This window comes from Pelodiscus sinensis, chromosome 24, assembly GCF_052426305.1.
Source record: "Pelodiscus sinensis isolate ZL-2025 chromosome 24, ASM5242630v1, whole genome shotgun sequence".
Taxonomy (NCBI): Eukaryota; Metazoa; Chordata; order Testudines; family Trionychidae; genus Pelodiscus; species Pelodiscus sinensis.
In genome coordinates this window covers 18,286,221-18,305,583 of record NC_143075.1, presented here as the reverse complement: position 1 = coordinate 18,305,583, position 19,363 = coordinate 18,286,221, and the positions used below count along the sequence as shown (strand labels likewise).

The 19,363-nt window shown below is 48.7% G+C and overlaps 1 protein-coding gene across 1 annotated transcript; it reads left to right on the top strand.

Moving 5' to 3' along the window:
• The first annotated feature begins 623 nt into the window (after positions 1–623).
• Positions 624–18,892, top strand: OTUD3 (OTU deubiquitinase 3). The gene is made up of 8 exons (XM_075906113.2): positions 624–905; positions 5,442–5,590; positions 7,094–7,206; positions 11,611–11,733; positions 15,093–15,218; positions 15,968–16,064; positions 16,904–17,088; positions 17,522–18,892. Exons 1-8 carry the CDS (start codon positions 688–690, stop codon positions 17,696–17,698), a joined length of 1,188 nt encoding a protein of 395 aa, XP_075762228.2. The 5' UTR covers positions 624–687; the 3' UTR covers positions 17,699–18,892.
• Positions 18,893–19,363: the final 471 nt, after the last annotated feature.

Below are 19,363 nucleotides of genomic sequence, written 5' to 3'. Positions count from 1 at the left end.
TCAAATACCCACTGCCTGTGAAAAGAGGCCCAGTAGTCATGAAGACTGAAAGATACTGGATTTGACATTCTTTCCTTCAAGAAGGTAAAGAATTCAGGAATAATGTTATTAAAGTGCCTTCCATCTCTGTCACACCAGTCAGATTCAGTCTCCCCTTTGTCTTTTAACTGAGAGCTCACATTCCCCTTCCTTATTTCCCAAATCCAGCTTCCTCTTCCCAATTTATTTCAGGCTCAGCTTCTCCACCTCCTACCCCCAAGGCTGAGGCTCCCTTCCATCCGAGGCTCATTCTTTAGTCCCTTCCCCCCACACTAGGCCTGCTCAGCCTCTTCCCTTCCCCCAAGTTCAGCCACCGCTGCTGCCATCGACTCCTCCCTCTCTCCAAGATCTGGTCCCTAGGTCCAGTATCCCTCCCGCAAGACTGGAGAAGAGGCCTTTAGAAGGGAGCGCTACTCTCCCTGGGTTCAAATAGTCCCTCTCTCCAGGATCAGTTCTATGTCAATATGGAGGACTCCCTTGAGCGGAGCCGCTCTGGCCCCTCTTAAACACGCTCTATGGTCCGAAGGGGAGGGGGTTGAAAGGCCGTCACGTGACAAAGGCGGAACGACGCCGGCTGGTCTCTGCGCAGGCGCAGTTGGGCAGCAGCCGGTCCGGGTAGCGTTGGGGGCCTGGGGCAGTAGCCGCGTCATGTCCCGCAGGCAGGCGCCCAAGGCGCGGCCCGGCGGCGGGGGCAAGAAGGCGGAGACGGAGCGGAAGCGGGACGAGCGGGCGGCCCGCCGGGCGCTGGCCAAGGAGCGCAGGAACCGGGGCTCCGCGGAGGACGGCGGCGCGGCCCAGGAGTTCGTCAGCTTCGCCAACCAGCTGCAGGCGCTGGGCCTCAAGCTGCGCGAGGTGCCGGGCGACGGGTGAGCGAGCGCTGAGGCGAGGCCACGCCCCCGAGTCCCCAGCGCCACGCCCCTCGCTCCCTGCCCCCCCCCCCGCTGCGCCGGGCACTGCGCTCCCCGCCCCCCCAGCAGCACTGCCCCCCCCAGCACTCTGCTCCCTGCCCTGCCCCCCCAGCAGCACTGCCCCCCAAGCACTCTGCTCCCTGCCCTGCCCCCCCAGCAGCACTACCCCCCCAAGCACTCTGCTCCCTGCCCTCCCTCCCCCAGCAGCACTGCCCCCCAAGCACTCTGCTCCCCCCGCCCTCCCTCCCCCCAGCAGCACTACCCCCCCAGCACTCTGCTCCCTGCCCTCCCTCCCCCAGCAGCACTGCCCCCCCAGCACTCTGCTCCCTGCCCTCCCTCCCCCAGCAGCACTGCCCCCCAAGCACTCTGCTCCCTGCCCTCCCTCCCCCAGCAGCACTACCCCCCCAGCACTCTGCTCCCTGCCCTCCCTCCCCCAGCAGCACTGCCCCCCAAGCACTCTGCTCCCTGCCCTCCCTCCCCCAGCAGCACTGCCCCCCAAGCACTCTGCTCCCCCCCGCCCTCCCTCCCCCCAGCAGCACTACCCCCCCAGCACTCTGCTCCCTGCCCTGCCCCCCCAGCAGCACTACCCCCCCAAGCACTCTGCTCCCTGCCCTCCCTCCCCCAGCAGCACTGCCCCCCAAGCACTCTGCTCCCCCCCCGCCCTCCCTCCCCCCAGCAGCACTACCCCCCCAGCACTCTGCTCCCTGCCCTGCCCCCCCAGCAGCACTGCCCCCCCAGTACTCTGCTCCCTGCCCTGCCCCCCCAGCAGCATTGCCCCCCCAGCACTCTGCTCCCTGCCCTGCCCCCCCAGCAGCACTGCCCCCCCAGTACTCTGCTCCCTGCCCTGCCCCCCCAGCAGCACTACCCCCCCAAGCACTCTGCTCCCTGCCCTCCCTCCCCCAGCAGCACTGCCCCCCAAGCACTCTGCTCCCTGCCCTCCCTCCCCCAGCAGCACTACCCCCAAGCACTCTGCTCCCTGCCCTGCCCCCCAGCAGCACTGCCCCCCAAGCACTCTGCTCCCCCCCCCTCCCTCCCCCCAGCAGCACTACCCCCCCAGCACTCTGCTCCCTGCCCTGCCCCCCCAGCAGCACTGCCCCCCCAGTACTCTGCTCCCTGCCCTGCCCCCCCAGCAGCATTGCCCCCCCAAGCACTCTGCTCCCTGCCCTGCCCCCCGCAGCACTACCCCCCCCAGCACTCTGCTCCCTGCCCTGCCCTCCCTCCCCCAGCAGCACTACCCCCCCAAGCACTCTGCTCCCTGCCCTGCCTTCCCCCAGCACTACACCCCTAGGCACTCTACCTCCTGTCCCCCCCCCGTTCCATGCCCCCCCCCCCCACCAGCACTATGCTCCTAGGCACTCTGCCGCCTGCCCTAACCCCCGTTCCCTGCCCCCTCCCCAGCATTATGCCTCCAGGCACTCTGCTCCCTGTCCTCCCCTCCCCCAGCACTATGCCCCTGGCCCCCCCGCTGTGCCAGGCACTACGCACCCTGTTCCCTGCCCCCCCCCCCACCAGCACTACCCCGCTAAGTACTCTGCTCCCTGCCCTGCCCTTCTTCCCCCAGCACTACGCCCCTAGGCACTGTGCCCCTGCTCTCCCCTCCTTGTTCCCTGCCCCTCCCCCCACCAGCACTATGCCCCCAGGCTCTCTGCTCTGCCCTCCCTCCCCCAGCACTATGCCCCTAGGCACTGTGCCCCCTGCCCCTTCCCCCCTCCTCATTCCCTGCTCCCCCACCAGCACTATGCCCCCGGCCCTCATCTGTGCCAGGCACTATGCCCCTGCCCCCCACCAGCACTCTGCCCCCTGTTCTCCCCCGCTTCCGTACCTCCCACCAGAACTATGCCCCCAGGTACTCTGCCTCCAACTCCTCCATTTCCCTGCCCCCCACCCCCTACAAGCACTATGTCCCCAGGTACTCTGCCCCCTGCCTCCCCTGTTCTCTGCCTCCCCCCACACCAGCACTATGCCCCTGGCTCCCCTCCATGCCAGGCACTCCACCCCCTGCTTCCCTGGGTCCCCCTCTATGCCAGGCACTCTGCCCCAAGCTCTCTGCCTCCCTACGCTCCTGGCTTCCCCTCTGTGCCAGGTGCTCTACTTTCAGCTCCCTGCCCTTCCCATTACACCCCCACCTTTCCCATGCCAGGCACTCTGCCCCCTGCTCTCAGCCCCCTCCCCACTATGCCCCTGGGTCCCCCACTATGCCATGGGTTCTGCCTCTGGCATCCTGCCCCCCCCCCACTATGCCCCTAGCCCCCACACTATGCCAGGCACTCCACCCTCAGCCCTCTCGGGTCTCCCCCCTCCCTCTCCCTAGCACTACACCCCTGGCTCCCTCTCTATGCCAGGTGCTCCACCCCCTGCTTCCTGCCCCTGACCACCACTATGCCCCTGGCTTTTCCTCTATGCTTGGTGCTCCACCCCCTGTCTCCCCAACAGGACTATGCCCCCTGGCTCCCCCTCTATGCTGGGTGCTCCACTCTCAGCTCTCTGCCCCCAGCCAGGACTATGCCCCTGGCCCACCCTCCATTCTGGTCACCAAGCCCTCTGCCTCCTACCAGCATTATGCACCCCACCTCCTGTGCTTGGCACCCCATTCCCCCTTGAGGACCACACCCTTCTCCCCCTCCTTGCTAGGCACCCACTGTCCTCATCTTTCCTAACTCTGCACCCAACCTTGTTCCTTGACCCAGGTAACTGTACCCAAATCTCACACTTAGCCCAACTGTCCAGTTCTCCTCCCACCCACTTCCCCCCCCCTTTTTTTTTCTTTCTAGCACCTCTGTACCACACACTAGCTTCTTACTTCCCTGATCTCAGCCCCTTTGCACTCAGTCCTTCTGTGGCCCGATGTGCCTGACCTAGTGTACACTCCAGAATCAACTCTGAAAATTACTTGGACTTGCTTCGATAGTGCAGCTTTGTAGGAAGTGTTAATATAGCATAAATAGAATGAGGGTGCTTGTGGACTGACATGGATAGAATGTGACCCATTAGTTCCACATTTGATTACAATAGGACAAGCACTATTGCAACTGTGAAACTGACAAGATTCTTGTCAATTTGGCTTTACATTGTTTTTTAGAAAGCTTTGAATCACAGCAGAGGTAAGTAATTGAGTTTATTCAAATGGGAGCGATCGCCCAATATCCAAGCTGAGGCAGGGTACAAAATGGAGAAACCCCAAAAATGAGAAGCAGTCAGGCAAAGATTGGCAGAACATTCTGCTAGCATCCATAGGAGTCCTTTTTCTGGCGCAGCCTTCACATGATGGGTTCGTCCCAGACAGAACTACCCTAGGTCTCTCTCACTGCAGCAGCTTGAGGCCAGGTGAGACGTGCCTCTCTATGGCCACTGCAGCTCCAGTGAGCGCATCTGGGGGAAGAACGTATGTCCAGGTTTGTCTGTTCTCTGTGTCCCCCAGCCAGAGTGAGGAATGCAATATACCATGCACTTTCCCTTTGCTCCCTGATAAAGAGGATCAGCATATGTTCCCATATAAATCGGGATGGTGGTTAGCCCTTCCCACCATCCCTAAAGGGCATCTGGGGCTGGGAGGCTTGGGGCTGGGAGGCTTGAGGCTGAGGTGTTCGGGGTGGGGGAGCACACCCAGACAGCCCCTTTCACCTGCCTGGTGATTGCTTCTCATAAAACCATAGAGAAAAGAGACAGTCCCATTCTAGGCACATCCTGTTTTCTTGGCACAACCAAACCCTTACCTTGCTCTATGTTGTGATAAGAGGAAGCTGTGTAGCAAACTTGGTGGTCTGAGCTCTGACTATTTAGGAGGAGTTCTTGAACAGACAGACAAATACAAATATAGAGTAGATAGCAACTGAATGTACTCAAATCTGAAATACTTCACTTCTTGTAACTTGTACATATGTCACAATATGTACTTGATTGAGGAGTGCAGGTTGAATGACCCAATCCCTTAAAAAAGATTATCACATTATTTGTCTTGGCGGGGATTTAAAGGATTTGGGTGCCCATATCTCCCTGATTTCATGGACTGTTGGTGGCCCACAAGAGATTTGTTCTTGGTGGATAGGTGTCTAATTGAAATGTAACATCCCTAAATCAACTAATTGAATAGACGATGGAATTTCCATCTAAAAGCAGTGCACTCTTGCTACTAGTAGGTAAAGACTTGTAATTTCAGCAGAGATGCTGAATTTTGAGAGAGCATGGAGATTGTGCTCATTGCACTACAGGACTGAGGTGCAGGGAAGCTTGCTTTCCAGCTGCCATGACTACACTGCTTCTGTCTGTAAATCAGACTTGAACATTGATTAAAAGAACCAGATTAATGTTGAATATGTGTCAGTCAGACTTGGGCTTTGCTTCATCTGAAGCAATGGGTTTTACCCACAAAAGCTCATGAAACTATATATATTTTTGTTAATCACTAAGGTGTCACATGACTGTTCGTTGTTTTAAAAGTTACAGACTAACACGGCTACCCCTCTGAGACTTATCAGAAGTGTTGTCTTTCTGCAGCAACTGTTTGTTCCGGGCCCTTGGTGACCAGCTTGAGGGGCACTCCAGAAACCACCTCAAACATCGCCAGGAAACAGTGGATTACATGACAAAGCAGAGGGAGGATTTTGAACCTTTTGTGGAAGATGATGTTCCCTTTGAGAGACATGGTAAGGAAGCAGTGGGACACTGGCAGAAGGAGTGATTGTGTAATTCTAAGACAGCTCCCCCCTTGCCGCCGCCTCTCTCTCTGATAGAGGCAACAAGGGGGTGGCGGGAAGTGACTAGTCTAGTAGTCACTTGACTATCCAATAAGCTTAATCTTATCTGACAGTCGACTTCCGTAGTCAAACCCCTTGCCTTTCCCCATCCCAAAGTTACCTTAGAGTAGCTATTCATTCTTCAGATGCGATTTTGTAGACACGCAAGAATTCTTCCACCAAGAAAGCCTTAGGGGAGGATGGGAGGCAAGGAAGACGAGCTGTTAACTGGTGTTGGAATATGCCCAACTACAGGAGCAATTTGGAGAGGCAAAAGGAGCTTAAGAGTATATCTACACAGTAGCGCCGAGATGTAATTCTCAGTTTGGGAAGATATGTACGGGTGATGGCTCAAGCTAGCTGCCTGATTACATACCTAGAGTCTTGGACTGCATTGTACTCGGGTGTTAGCCCCAACTGTCCAGGCCACAACTGCTATTTTTAATGTGCTTGCTTTATCAGAGCTAGCACATATATGATGTCTACCCGAGTTGGGAATCACACCATCTGCAATGTAGACTCACGGTAAGTGAGTTAGGTGCCTAAATCCCATAGCATTTCAGTGAGTTGTGAGTTCCTTTTGAAAATCTCAGCCTAAATTGTATGAAGCAAAATACAGGACTATGTAGCACTTTAAAGACTAACAAGATGGTTTATTAGATGATGAGCTTTCGTGGGCCAGACCCACTTCCTCAGATCAAGTAGTGGAAGAAAATAGTCACAACCATAAATTGTATGAGAGTCTGGAGAAACTCTTAAGCAAACAGGCGATACGGGAAGCAGTTTTAGTGAGTCAGTACATGGCATGCTTTTTCCTGAATAACTGCTGAGCTAACAACTTCTCATGGTGTTAGGAAAACTGTTGTGCTAGAAGCATTTTGTATAGCGATTAAAGACTCTCTTAATCTTAATCTCCAATTATCACCTCTAATACTATTAACTCACAGACATCTACCCTTCCCCACCTCTAATATCGTTATCTCACAGGCATTCACCTTCCTTCTTTCCCCCCCCCCCCCCACACATCCCCCTTCTGTTCTGAAATGTGATTTGTCCTTTTCATATTTGTTTTTTTTTAATTGTATCCTTTGGTATATATGGTTGTGACTATTTTCTTCCACTATTTGATCTGAGGAAGTGGGTCTGGCCCACGAAAGCTCATCATCTAATAAACCATCTTGTTAGTCTTTAAAGTGCTACATAGTCCTGCATTTTGCTTCAGCTACCCCAGACTAACACGGCTGCATTTCTATCACTCTCTTAATCTTTGTTATGGTCAAATTCCAACTTCAATAATCACACTCATCTATCAGGCATGTTGCTGAGATGAGGTTCTCTTTACCTGCCAGTGTTTCTGTAGGTGTCAAACCCAAATCTCTAACCTCTCCTGCATCCACTCTGAATTTTTTTTAGTTGCCAATTTGGCGAAGCCTGGTACGTTTGCTGGTAATGATGCGATTGTTGCATTTGCAAGGAACAATCAAATGAATGTGGTTATTCATCAGCTCAATGCTCCTCTGTGGCAGGTAAGAATCAATACTGCAGTTTCCTTCTATGGCCTGGCTTCCTGCTAACTAATGCAGATGGTGTTAAATTTGCTGATGTCTCATGTTTGGGTTTGGGTTTTTTTAAATTGTTTTTCTTGGCCAGGGTTTGCTATGATGCTGAGTGGCTCTTTGCTACTCCCCTCTCCTCCCCCGCCCCCCCCCCCCCCCCCGCCCAACATAGTTTCTCCTAAAACTTGAGGAAGGAGATAAGACACTGTAATTTAGGCTTAAAAACAGCTATTGAACATGTGAAACACAAATATGTCTTACCAAACAGTTCTCATGTAAACTGGCATCTCTCCGTTTTAAGCCAGACTTGCCTAAACTGAGGGATCAGGACTATGTATTGGATTAATGTTTTGATACTGAATTAAGGTTGGGGAAGGTTCGTAGTGGCGGTGTGCTTTAGGAGTTAGGTTAACTGCCTCACCACAATTATTTTTTTTTCTTACAAAAGAGTCAGTGTTGTGATGAGACCTTTTGATGCCAGTTGTGTGTGAAGCTCTGTCCGTTGATGTTCTGGGGAAGTGCAGAGTGAGTTAATGCCTTGACATGGGTTGGATAGAATGTAAAGTTCCTGCCATAACTCTGCAGGCCAAATTAACATTGGCCAAAGCAGTATTGATTTAGCTACAGGAACTAGGGATTTAGTAGTATAGTCGATTAACTGATGAGCAAAAGCTTATAGGTTAATACAATAGACTACATGCACCTTCTCCCCCTGCCAGTAAATTTTTAGCAGGTTGGTCAGCAGCATGGCTCAGTCCCTGCTTGCTAGATCTGGGACCTACCTCTGCTGTGGCTCTGCATTTAAAGTGTATGAAGAGCCTTCGGGCAGGCAACCTGGCCTAGTTCTGGCTCATACTGGGTCTGGGAGCTCAGACCCCTTCCTTAGATAGGGGCTGCTGCAAAACAGCTCCCCTGGCAGACTGGCTGCTTGTGCAGGGCGACAAGCAGCCAGTCTGCCAGGGGAGCTGTTTTTTTAAACTGGCTCCCTCGTGGACCAGCTCTTGCCTGGCACTCCATGCTGATGCCTCTGGTACAGAGATAGCAGTGTGCAGTGGCAAGGGGCTCCTCGGGAGTGAGGCCAGATTTCACTGGCTGCCAGCCCCACTTCCAGAGACTGTAGAATAGTCGAGTAACTGAATTCATGAGGTTAATTGACTATTCAGTTAACCAATATTTAACATCCCTAATAGGAACCCAGAATTTCTAGGATGTGCAGATATCTGTTTGGTCAGTTCTTTTTGTCCTCTGTCCCTTCTCTGTGTATTTCCTAAGATTTGTGTCCTAATTAACTCTACTACTGGACTGCTTTGAAAGCTACAACTGCTTTAAATTGTTGTTTTACTGAAATAAATGAATTATCAAGTTGTATCATGTTTTCACTTGCCATGTTTGCTAGCAGTATGTTGAATGACATTCAGGGAAATGTCTCCACAGTATATGAATGTGGACTTTGCAGGGACTGAGATGTTTGAGAGAGCTCTTTGTTAGTCTGCCTCAATCCTCTGTAATATAACAGCATGTTTGGCATGTGTTAACCATTTCCCTTGGGAGGTTGGCGAATACACCTGCAGTCTGAAAAGACAAAAGAAGGAGTTATCTCTGAAGATTCTCATAGTAAATGGACCCATATTGAACCTTTCCCCTCTGTATTCAGAGGTGCAGCATGTTAGCCTGTATCTTCAGTCCTGGAGCATTCATCTCTGTGTGTCAGTGCTTGAGTAAAGTGACTGTAAAGGATCAGTTCTCCTTTACAAATAGCACAGTAAAATGCACAGATATTAGGTTTACTGTGGAGTCAGAGCAGATTACAATCTGGAAGGTAAAACTTACATCTTAAATGCTCCCTAGCATGCTGCAAGCTATTGGATGGATTTCAGAATCAGAAAAGTGCATCTAGAATTTAGATGACCCTACTTATGGTAGATAACTAACCCACGTGCTCTAAAGAAAAAACATTCCTACTGTCTTAAATTAGCTAAATATGAATCATCCAGGAATAATGCTCAGCTACAAGAGAACCTTAGAATTACAAACTGACCAGTCAACCCCACACTTCATTTGGAACCAGAAATAAGCCATCAGGCAGTGCAGAGATGAGTAAATATAATACATTACTGTGTTAAACATAAACTACTGAACCAAAATACCAATATTGTTTGTCTGCATAGTAAATTTTCAAAGCTGCAATAAGTCTGTGTTCAGTTGTAAACTTTTGAAATAACTATGTTTTGTTAAGCATTACAAACATTTCAGAATTACAAACAACCTTCATTCCTGAGGCGTTCAGAACTAAAGTTCTACTCTACTTAGCTTCTCGGAGCCTGTAAAGGCAACCACTATGTAGGAGATCATGGAGATGTTATTTAGGTTATTGTATTGAGCGGGACGTGCAACTTGATGTGCTCACTCTTATCAGTACACTGAGTATCATCTCAACAATTAATGCACGAGTGTTCCTGTGTTCATGGACCTTTCAGTGCCATAACTACAGGGCTTGTAATGGAGATTCTCTGTGTTGTGTGGTTGAATACAGTGCTGACAAAAGGTGCTAGTTGACAGCCCCTGAGATGGAAGTCCCCTAACCACAAAATAGGTATATTGGTGCAGCTGTGTAGATCTCTCCCTACAGCCACCATTGTGCCTCAGAGTGACTGCCTTGAGGAGAGTTTATTTTTCATGTTTCACTTGAATCCTTGGTCTCAACAGTGGACAAGGCGTAGGTTGACTTGTTAGAGACCCACCTTAAGCATAAAGCAACCAGCCTGAAAAAAATCCTGGTAGAGCAAGTGGTCAATGTCTCCCACTTTTCTTATTTCTTAAGTCATTTTTGGCCACCTCCAAACCAAAGCTAGTGAAGTCACTGGACATCTTTCCATTGGCATTTGGATCAATTCCCTTGATTTATTTGGGGGGAAAAAAGACTTGGTGCCTGTTACACATGGAATTACAGGTAAAACAAAAGACCGAACTACGTAGCACCTTAAAGACTAACAAGATGGTTTATTAGGTGATGAGCTTTCGTGGGCTTTCTTCCACAAATTGATCTGAGGAAGTGGGTCTGGCCCACGAAAGCTCATCACCTAATAAACCATCTTGTTAGTCTTTAAGGTGCTACGTAGTTCGGTCTTTTGTTTTAGCTAGACCAGACTAACACGACTGCATCTCTATCGCTATCCTACATGGAATTACAGGGTTTGCTTTGTGCCCAATGATGCCTTTGCTATTCTCCTTTTGCTTAAGGTGCTCTCATTAACGAGGTCTATTTCCCATACAAATTAGCCTAAGTGTTTTATGAATAAAGGTGAGAATTGATTGCAGAAAAGATGACGATATGCAGGAAACAACAAAATTCTACTTACAGGCCTAGTTTATCAGCTGGAAGCTTACAAAGCTTCTCTTTTGGTAGGCAGAGTTAACACTAAAAAGGTTTGTCAGGTTTTTTCCCTTTCACAATGCCCTGTTGGAAGTGCAGGTTCTATATGTTGCCATTCACCCTCCTGTAGATTTAAAAAAAAGCTGGCTATGCTTAAAAATAAATCTTGTTGCCATCCAGCATGTTGGCCACCTTAAAAAATAATGGAATGTGAATGGAGAGGTAAATGACAAGCTGTGGAATTGGTGACTTGAAGGTCAAAATAAGGTGAAATAACTGGCAGACGCTTGTTTGAAATCTGAAACAGGACATACTTCAGATACAATTTAAAAGTGAGTAGGAAAATACTTTTTTAGCTGCTTTCAGAAGTCTGGAGGGATAAGGAAATTGCAAAATGCTATACCACGCAAGAGCTGCAACTTTTTTGTGCTCCTTTGGGGACAGGGCATCGGGTTTGGCAGGGAAGTAAAGGAGCAGTTGACTTACAAATATTTAGTTATGAAAAAGGATCTAATTCTCTGCATTCCAGTTCAGGGCTGGGAAAATATCAAGGTATCTACCAATACTTTGAGCTGGAGTTAGTTCTAGCAGCTGTTGCATCTTTAGAAGCAGCTAATTCCAAGGCTAGGAGTCTTTCTACAGATATTGCTAAGCTTTGTGTGGCACAGATGAAAGCTTTAATGTTTTTCATGGAAAATAAAATACATTTCGAGGCTTGCTCTAGTATACTTTAATTGACCATCCCTGCATTTCTAAAGTCACAAGTTTCAAGCTGCTAATTTGGCTTCCTAGCACTACAGGTTGCGTACTATGGATGTTATTTTAGGAATGTCTGGATTACAGGATAAATGCTCCTTATTTCAGGTCTTGGCTAACTAGGTAGTTTAGGACAATGTTTTGTGCTAGTTGTAAGCACTACTTGAAAAGAAATCAAATGCTCTTCAAAATGTAAAGGTGATTCAGTTCTAAGGCATCTTTAGGAATCTCTCAATCTTCCTCAGATTCGAGGCACCGATAAAAGCAACGTAAGAGAACTGCACATTGCCTATCGCTATGGAGAGCACTACGATAGCGTGCGGCGAATAAATGACAACTCTGAAGCTCCTGCACATCTTCAAACAGAGGTCAGTGATATCAGAATGACCTTGTCTGGTCAGTTGTGGACTTCAGACCAGAGTCTGGGTTCCCTGTTTCTGTCTGCACGATTTGATTGAATGTCAAAAGTGCTTGATTATCTTTGATGGGGGGGCGTGTGTGTGTGCACGCAGGTGGTGTCATGGTTAAAGATGTTAAGGAACAGGTATTTGGCTAATTGTGTAGTCCAGTGATCTCCAACCTTTTTACATCCACGATAACTTTTTGAATGTCAGGGAAAACCAAGAGTTACCCCACCCCTGACCTTAGGCCCTCTCCATTCCCCTCCTTTTCATCACTTGCTGTCCCCAGCCCTTACTCACTCTCACCGGGTTGACACAGGAGGTGTGGGCTCTGGAGAGGGAATGAGGGATTTGGGTGTGGGAAGGGGTGACAGGTGCAAGCTCTGGGAGGGAATTTGGATGCAGGAGGAGGTGGAGAAGGAGATGCTGGCTCGGGGAGGGGCCTCCAGGCAGGAGAACGTTGGGGTCAGGTGGAGGGTTGGAGGTGTGGGGGTTGCAAGGCAGGAGGTTCAGGTGTATGATGGGATCAGCGTTGGGGTGTGTGGGGGAGATGCAGGGGTGTTATGATGCTGTAGCCAGGTAGGAGCTTGGCCCCAAATGGGGGCTTGTTGGCTGGGCTTCATTTTTAAATAAAATATTATATCCAACACAAAATGTTTCAACATTGTCTTTATTTATGGGAGGGGCAAGAAACATTTTTTTTAAGTCAGGGAACCACAGACCCACAGAAAAATCAGCCGGGGACCGCACAAGTGAGATGCAAAAAACCAACCCCTCCAAAACCCCCAGCCCTCACTGATGTGGCCCCAACTGACACCTCAGTCCCCTGTCACTCTAGCCCCATAGTGTGTGTGAGAGGGGGAGGGTAGGTAGGACTGAGGTTCAAGGCCTCACACCAGAATAACTCTTCTGGGGTTCCAGGGTTAGTGGATTTTGTGGGCCTTCCTAGGCTCTGGAGTGGGGCCAAAATGAGGGATCCATTGTACGGGACAGAGTGCCAGTGAGTGGGATAGGGATAGGAGTGCAGAATCTGGGTGAGAAGTAGTGTATAAGAGCATGTAGGTAAGTGTCTGGCCAGGAGGGCGGGGGCAGAGTGCTGGGGGGCATCCGGCCACGAGGTTGGGGTGCTGGCGGGTGTCTGGCCAGGGGGTCTCTAGGGACGAGTATCTCTCGGGAAGGATTTGCTGGCAGCACTAGATGAAGTGCACATGCAGCTTCTTTAACAAATCCAGCCGCTCTGGATCCTCCGCTGCCATCTTAATACTCTGCCCCCGTCTCCCTGGTGCATGGGGGGAGGAAGGCAAGGCAAGACAAGAACGTGCACGTGCTGCTGTGCGGAGGGGAGGAGCAGTGCGCACGTGCTTCCTGAGAAGTTGGATCTGGTGCGGAGCTGCAGGACTTCTTCACCCCTGCAGGAAGCCGGCTTTGGCTCCAGTTTTGAGGGGTAGAAGGCTGGAAATACTGCTTTGAGATCGACTGGCAGTGCCTCTTCTATTGATTGGTTCATAATTACTGGTGTAGTGGATACAATCTGTAATTGACTAATCTTGTACAGGCAGTCCCCGGGTTCCGTGGATCCGACTTATGTCGGATCCCTACATATGAACGGGGATTTTCTCGCTGCGGAGGACGCAGGCGGCGGGACCGCCCAGATGCGCCACGGTCCCGCCGTCCACGGCGAGAAAAGCTACTCCGCGTCTCTCTGGTCTGCTGTGGGGTGGTGGGGGGGGGCGAAGGTAGTGCGCCGCCCCTAAGCAGACCAGGCTTTTCTCGCTGCGAAGGACGCAGGCAGTCCCGCCGCCCGCGTCCTCCGCGGTGAGAAAAGCCGCTCCGTCTCCCTGGTCTCCTGGGGGTGCCCCCCCAGCAGACCAGGGAGACACGGAGCAAAGCCGCAGAGGACGCGGGCGGCGGGACCGCTGAGATGTGCCGCAGTCCCGCCGCCCGTGTCCTCCGCGTCTTTGCTCCGCGTCTCCCTGGTCTGCTGGAGGGGGCGCAGCTAGTGCGCCCACCCCCAGCAGACCAGGCTTTTCTCGCTGACGCCTGGGGTAGAGCAGCTGGGGCGCTGCTGGGTTGGTCCCGCAGCGCTGCTCCTCGGCAGTACTGGACCAACCCGGCAGCGCCCCAGCTGCTCTGTCCCAGGCGTCCAGATTCAGCCGCTGTTGAAACTGATCAGCGGCTTATTCCAGGAAGCCCGGGGCAGAGCAACTCTGCCTCGGGCTTCCTGTAGTCAGCTGCTGGTCAGTTTCAACAGCTGCTGAATCTAGACGCCAGTTCCGACTTACATACAAATTCAACTTAAGAACAAACCTACAGTCCCTATCTTGTACTTAACCCGGGGACTGCCTGTAGTTGATATGGGGAAGCACTTTGCAGAGCCACAGCAGGGGCAGCTCCCAGAGCCAGCATGAAGCCAGGACTGAGCAGCAGTGGGGGGACGGGGACAGGCTCCCCCCAGCACCTGTTTCCCACCCCCATTGCAGCCTCCAATACAAAGGCAGCAAAGGGGTGGGGGTGAGTAGTCAAGTACTGGACTCGACTAGTCCCTTACATCCCTAGACATGGTCCCACTCATTGACTCTGTTGGTGTTTAGCATTTTGGAGCATGTCAAATATACCTCAGAGTTGCTATAATTGATATCCACTGAATAGGCTGTTGAAGAAAGTTTCTACATTTACAGAATCGGGATCCAGAAACTACTGCATTCTAGTTTCCTCTGATCAGTACTGGGGCCCTCAAGTGTCCTTGAACTATGTCAATACATCATATGCATGCACCTCCAAATGTAAAAACCCAAAGCAGGTCAAAGAAAGTGAAACACTCACCCTAAAGCTATTTTGGGCCCTTGTTAACCATGGAGGCTTATAGAGTGAGCTGTCCTGGAGTTATTTTGCATGCAATTCTACAGCATACACCATTTACATTATTTTATTAAAAGTTTCTAAGTCTGCTTGCTATACATGACCCTAAATCTGTGGTGTCCAACTTGCTGGCTACATGTAACTATTTGGCCAGTTGGGTCTGGCTAGTTTGCTATAGCAATAGTCACTGTAGTAGCTACAGGGTGGACACCATGGCCCTAAATCAGAAGCATTTCACCATATAATGCAAGATTCAGGCAACAGTGGAAATGACAATGGACAAACTATCTGTTTGAATTTTTTTTAAATAAAAGACCTCCCAAGCGAAGGTGTTTAATTATCTAGCCAAGTTTAATTATCAGCACTAGGTTTCCTTTGTTGTATCTTGAAATGACAGTATCTTCAGATGCGATGGGAGTCTGAGTTGACCCTGGCTGATATTTTTCATTGTGTTCTTGTCACTGCAGATGCTGAGTAAAAATGAATCGAATAAGAGGGAGCAAATCAAGCCACAGAGAGATGAATCTGAAGAGGAGTTAGAGGATGAAATGGAAGATGCTATACAAAAAGTCCGCAATGCAACTGGGTGTTCAGTCAGTATCTAATCTAATCCTTCATTTCTGATGCACACAATGGAAGGCACCTCTTCTTACATGAAAGTTGACCTGTGGGTGGTTCTTGGGCTGATGTTACTGAGCAGCTTCAGCACCAGAGCTGCAAATCACTGGTCAGGACTTTGAAGGGATGTGCTTTATAATACAGGTATACTATCTACAGGTGAAGTGTATGTCAAGAATGACTAGTGATTTTGGGGTATTTGGCTTGAGGCTCCTGAAGGTGTCAGATTTTCATACTGAGCGTTCTTTCTGAAATTCAGGCCCTTTAAGGTATCTCAAAGCGAGCACCTAAAAATCTCTACACGCATTGACCGTCATTGTTAAATAGCTGTAATTAGCAGTAGCTAATTACAATCCTGTGGATTATTATCTATATAGTTAATAGGGGCTGACCAAGAACTGGGTTCCAGAGTGCTGCAATACATACAGACAAAGAACTCTTACAGTCTGACATGCTTAGATTATGCAGCCTAGACATTGGCATGTCAGCACTCATGCACATGACTGTATAGTCTACTGAATTTCTGGATTCTGCTGCTGAGTTTAAAACCAAAATTTTCATTACAATCTCACACTTGACATTGCTCTTTATTCTGCCCTAGTGAAAACTAGGAACGTGCAAGTTTGTAAGAATTGCCCAAGTAAATTTTGCTTTTAGCTAGAATGTGCAGGTAACCAAACAGGTCTGAGTGGTTCATGTGCTAACGACATCTGTTTGTGGATAGGACGTTGATTTAATCATCCAGATTCTGGAAGTGAAGAACTATGATATAGACTCTGCGATATTTGCCATTCTCCAAGTGAATGAAGTACAAAGAATCTGTAAGTAAAGGGAGCATTTCTTGAATACTTCTGTTTCTGAAAAAATGCTGGCCGAAGAGCACTGGAGACAAAGGTGCTCTCCTTGTTTGCATGATGGGGATTGCACTGCTACTGCCAGTGCTAGCTTCTCAGTTGTTCTAAGCTTCCCCTGGCTTAGAAGGAACGCTTTTGAGGGGATGAGGGGAAATTTCTACTCTGATCAATGTTTGCCCACTTGGGCTGAGATTTCCAGTGTGGTGCTGTCTCTAAAGCTGGTTTCTGTGACTATGCTAGGACCTGGAGTGAGCCCACCAACTGATTTAATCTAGGACACCACACAGCTGGTCCAACCAACCTAGGCTGGGTTTGTGCTGGTGATACATTTACAAGACTCCACTTCAGGTTACAGTCAGTCAGTCCCCCAAGTAAATGCATTTTCAGTGCTTGTTGATTGATCTCATTGATTCTAACCCATTCCAAACTTGCTGTTGCACTCAGGTTTCTGGGGTCCCTTCACCTGTGACTTTTTGGTCCTGAGGATATCTTCCCCACAAAGTAAATAAAAAGCAAATGCAGGTAGAAAGCACGCTACTGAAAAGCAGCAAGGGGCAAGTGCATTCTTATACAAAAGAGGATCATATGTATATCTTTGAATGGGTGTGAAATTTGAGGATTAAAAAACCCTGCATGGGTTTCGTAAACTGGTTACGAAGCCCCATAATTAGCTAAATATTTTAAGCAGTGTATGCTGCTTCCACCCCCAAATGAAAACATTGTAGAGAGCCCACTGGGAACCCAGTGACATTCTGTAATGAAGAGATGGTGGATCAGTGTCTGAGTGAAATCTCTTCCCTTGATAGATTCTCAAGAAGAGTGTGAGATCCAGGTCAAAAGTGAGAAGTCATGTAGCTCAGCCTTGTGGGAGGAGAATGGAAGTGGCGCCAGAATCTTTGGAAATCAGGGATTGCATCAGGATGGAACAGAGAACAAGACACAGGCTAGCCCAGATGAAGAGAATCAAACCAACAAAAAGCATTTCTCAAAGGTATTGAATGGGAGGGTTGAGAGCAGGTTGGCTGCAGATTCAGCAGAACTCAGACGTTCCAGTGAAGTCCTTGATTAAGGATTAATCCTGGAAACATTTTGCCCTTATATACAAACTTGTTATATTGCTGCAAGACATGCACTTCCCTGTATTGGCTAGCTGTACTGCTGGGATTGGACCTGTGTCAAGCCACGCTCTTATGGCACGGGAAAACAAGAGTGTTTCACTAACATGTGGCCTCTTTCCCAAATGAGAAGATGCTAAAATCCTGAGAGAGTGACTATGTATGTATGTCCAGGCCTCTACTTTGTGGCCTTGTGCTTTAATATCATCCTGTTTGTCTCCTTAAGCTGCAGAACACAGTATATTCCTCTGTTGAGCAGGGCCTGTGGATGTTTGAAGGTGTATTTATTATTGGACTCTTCCTTTTAAGGTATCCAATAAACAAAGGAAGGAGCAGCAGCGACTAGAGAAGAAGAAGCGTCAAGAAGAAAGGCATCGGCAGAAAGTCGTGGCAAACAGAAGTAACAATGCAGATAACAACAAGAGCGAGACAGACTTTGATACACAAGTGACCCTAGTGAAGACCTTTGCAGCTCTGAACATCTGACTGAACATATTATGGGTTCTTTGATGAGGCACGTAAATGGCAAATAAGACTGATAAGGAAGGTCACTGAGCTTTCAGACAAAGCCATCTTCAAAGCAGATTCCCCAGCACCCTTCTATTTTTAAACAATGTTTCGCTTGGGTTCTCTTTGCACATGCTAAGTTGTCTTTGGTTCTCCAGCTGCTGGAAGAACTACTCTTCAGTAACACTAAGGAACATCAGCCAAGCTTGTGAGGGATGGGCAGTCAAGGTTAAGCAAATTGAAAATGTAGAGACCTATTTTTACTATTCCAGAGACAGTCTATTGAACCTTGATCATCACCCCGTGCATCTTGTATGAGTTTTGTTTGGAGATCTCATAGTATTGCTTAAGTTTAACTACGGCGATATTTTACTAAGGTCAAGCATGAAGAGCTCTTATTTTAAATTACTGTGCAGGAGCATTTTTATCTGCTCCCAACTCAGGAACTTTTCTTTCTGTTTACATTAAAAATAGATAGGACAAATTCCCAGATCCCTTCCAAAGCTAATCAGCCAAATGCTATACCAGACATTAAGACTTTTCCCTCCCCGCCCATAACTTGATAGTAAACTATAGTCTGGATAAAGCTGCTCTTGCTTTTTTTTGCACTAAACCATATGTTAATGCTGCTAACTGTTAGAGGAGATGGGGATGGTTGGGTCTATGCTTGTTTGTTTGCACAGAGAGGGTGAACTCTTGTTAAGAAGTCTGTAGGTGGTCTGATTTGTTGACAGCTGAGGTCCTTTTCTGACAGGACAGTGCCAAGAATAAGAATGAGGGACGCCAATGTATTCCTGAGGATGCAGAGTTGATTCACCCAATCTAGTGAGGTTAAACAATATATTTAATCTTGACATAAGCAGGTGTAAGATTTCCGTTATGTAATAGCAAAGTTGTGCTGTTTGGTCCATCCCCCACCTCTCTCCTAAGCATTAAGGGCTACAATCTAAAAAGGAACTTGATTAATTACCTGTCACCAGTGGATAAAAATCCTGGGAAAAGGCTTCCAAGTAGCACTGGGACCTACCTGTTTTATTCCTCAAATCGAGCTTTTGCAGCTTAAATTCCTCTTAGAGAAGGTCACCAACCATCACTGAGGAATTGATAACTAGAACTTCAGCCTTGTGCTGCTTTCCACAAAGAATAGGAGTCTGACTTAAAATAGGGCCAAATTCCATAGTCCTTAGGATTTGATGGTGTGGAGCACTGGACATTGCTCAAGTATTTGGACCTGCTTTGGAAGTTAAGCTTTAAAGAGTGAATTACTGGGGGGGACATTGCCTTACTCAGATTATAGTTTAAACAGAACATTTGAGTGAGCTGCACTTACATGACTTAAAACATATGAATGTCCTTTGGCTTAACTGCCAAAGTCTTAGTGGTTCTTGAGTTCCTCTTACTGAATATCAGCAAAATTTAAAGAAATGGTGCTCTGTTTCGTATGCTAGCAATATTAATGGTTGTGGGAGAAAAGTGAAACTATGAACCTCAGAGTTTAAAAAGCCTTTTGGTTCCTTTCTCATGGGGTGGTGGTAGTGAATACAATGAAAGGCCACTTTAAGAGATGACATGGTGCATGAGAGAAGTAGTAAAAAAGTAGCTTACTGGTAGATCAGGTCAAGCTGATTGTCATTGTTCCCCTGG

Excerpts from the sequence above, each read along its gene's own strand:
- OTUD3 (XM_075906113.2), top strand. The coding sequence starts at position 688 with ATGTCCCGCAGGCAGGCGCCCAAGGCGCGGCCCGGCGGCGGGGGCAAG. Across the intron at positions 906-5,441 it reads CGCGAGGTGCCGGGCGACGG|CAACTGTTTGTTCCGGGCCC; the intron begins GTGAGCGAGCGC and ends GTCTTTCTGCAG. Across the intron at positions 16,065-16,903 it reads GAATGAAGTACAAAGAATCT|ATTCTCAAGAAGAGTGTGAG; the intron begins GTAAGTAAAGGG and ends TTCCCTTGATAG.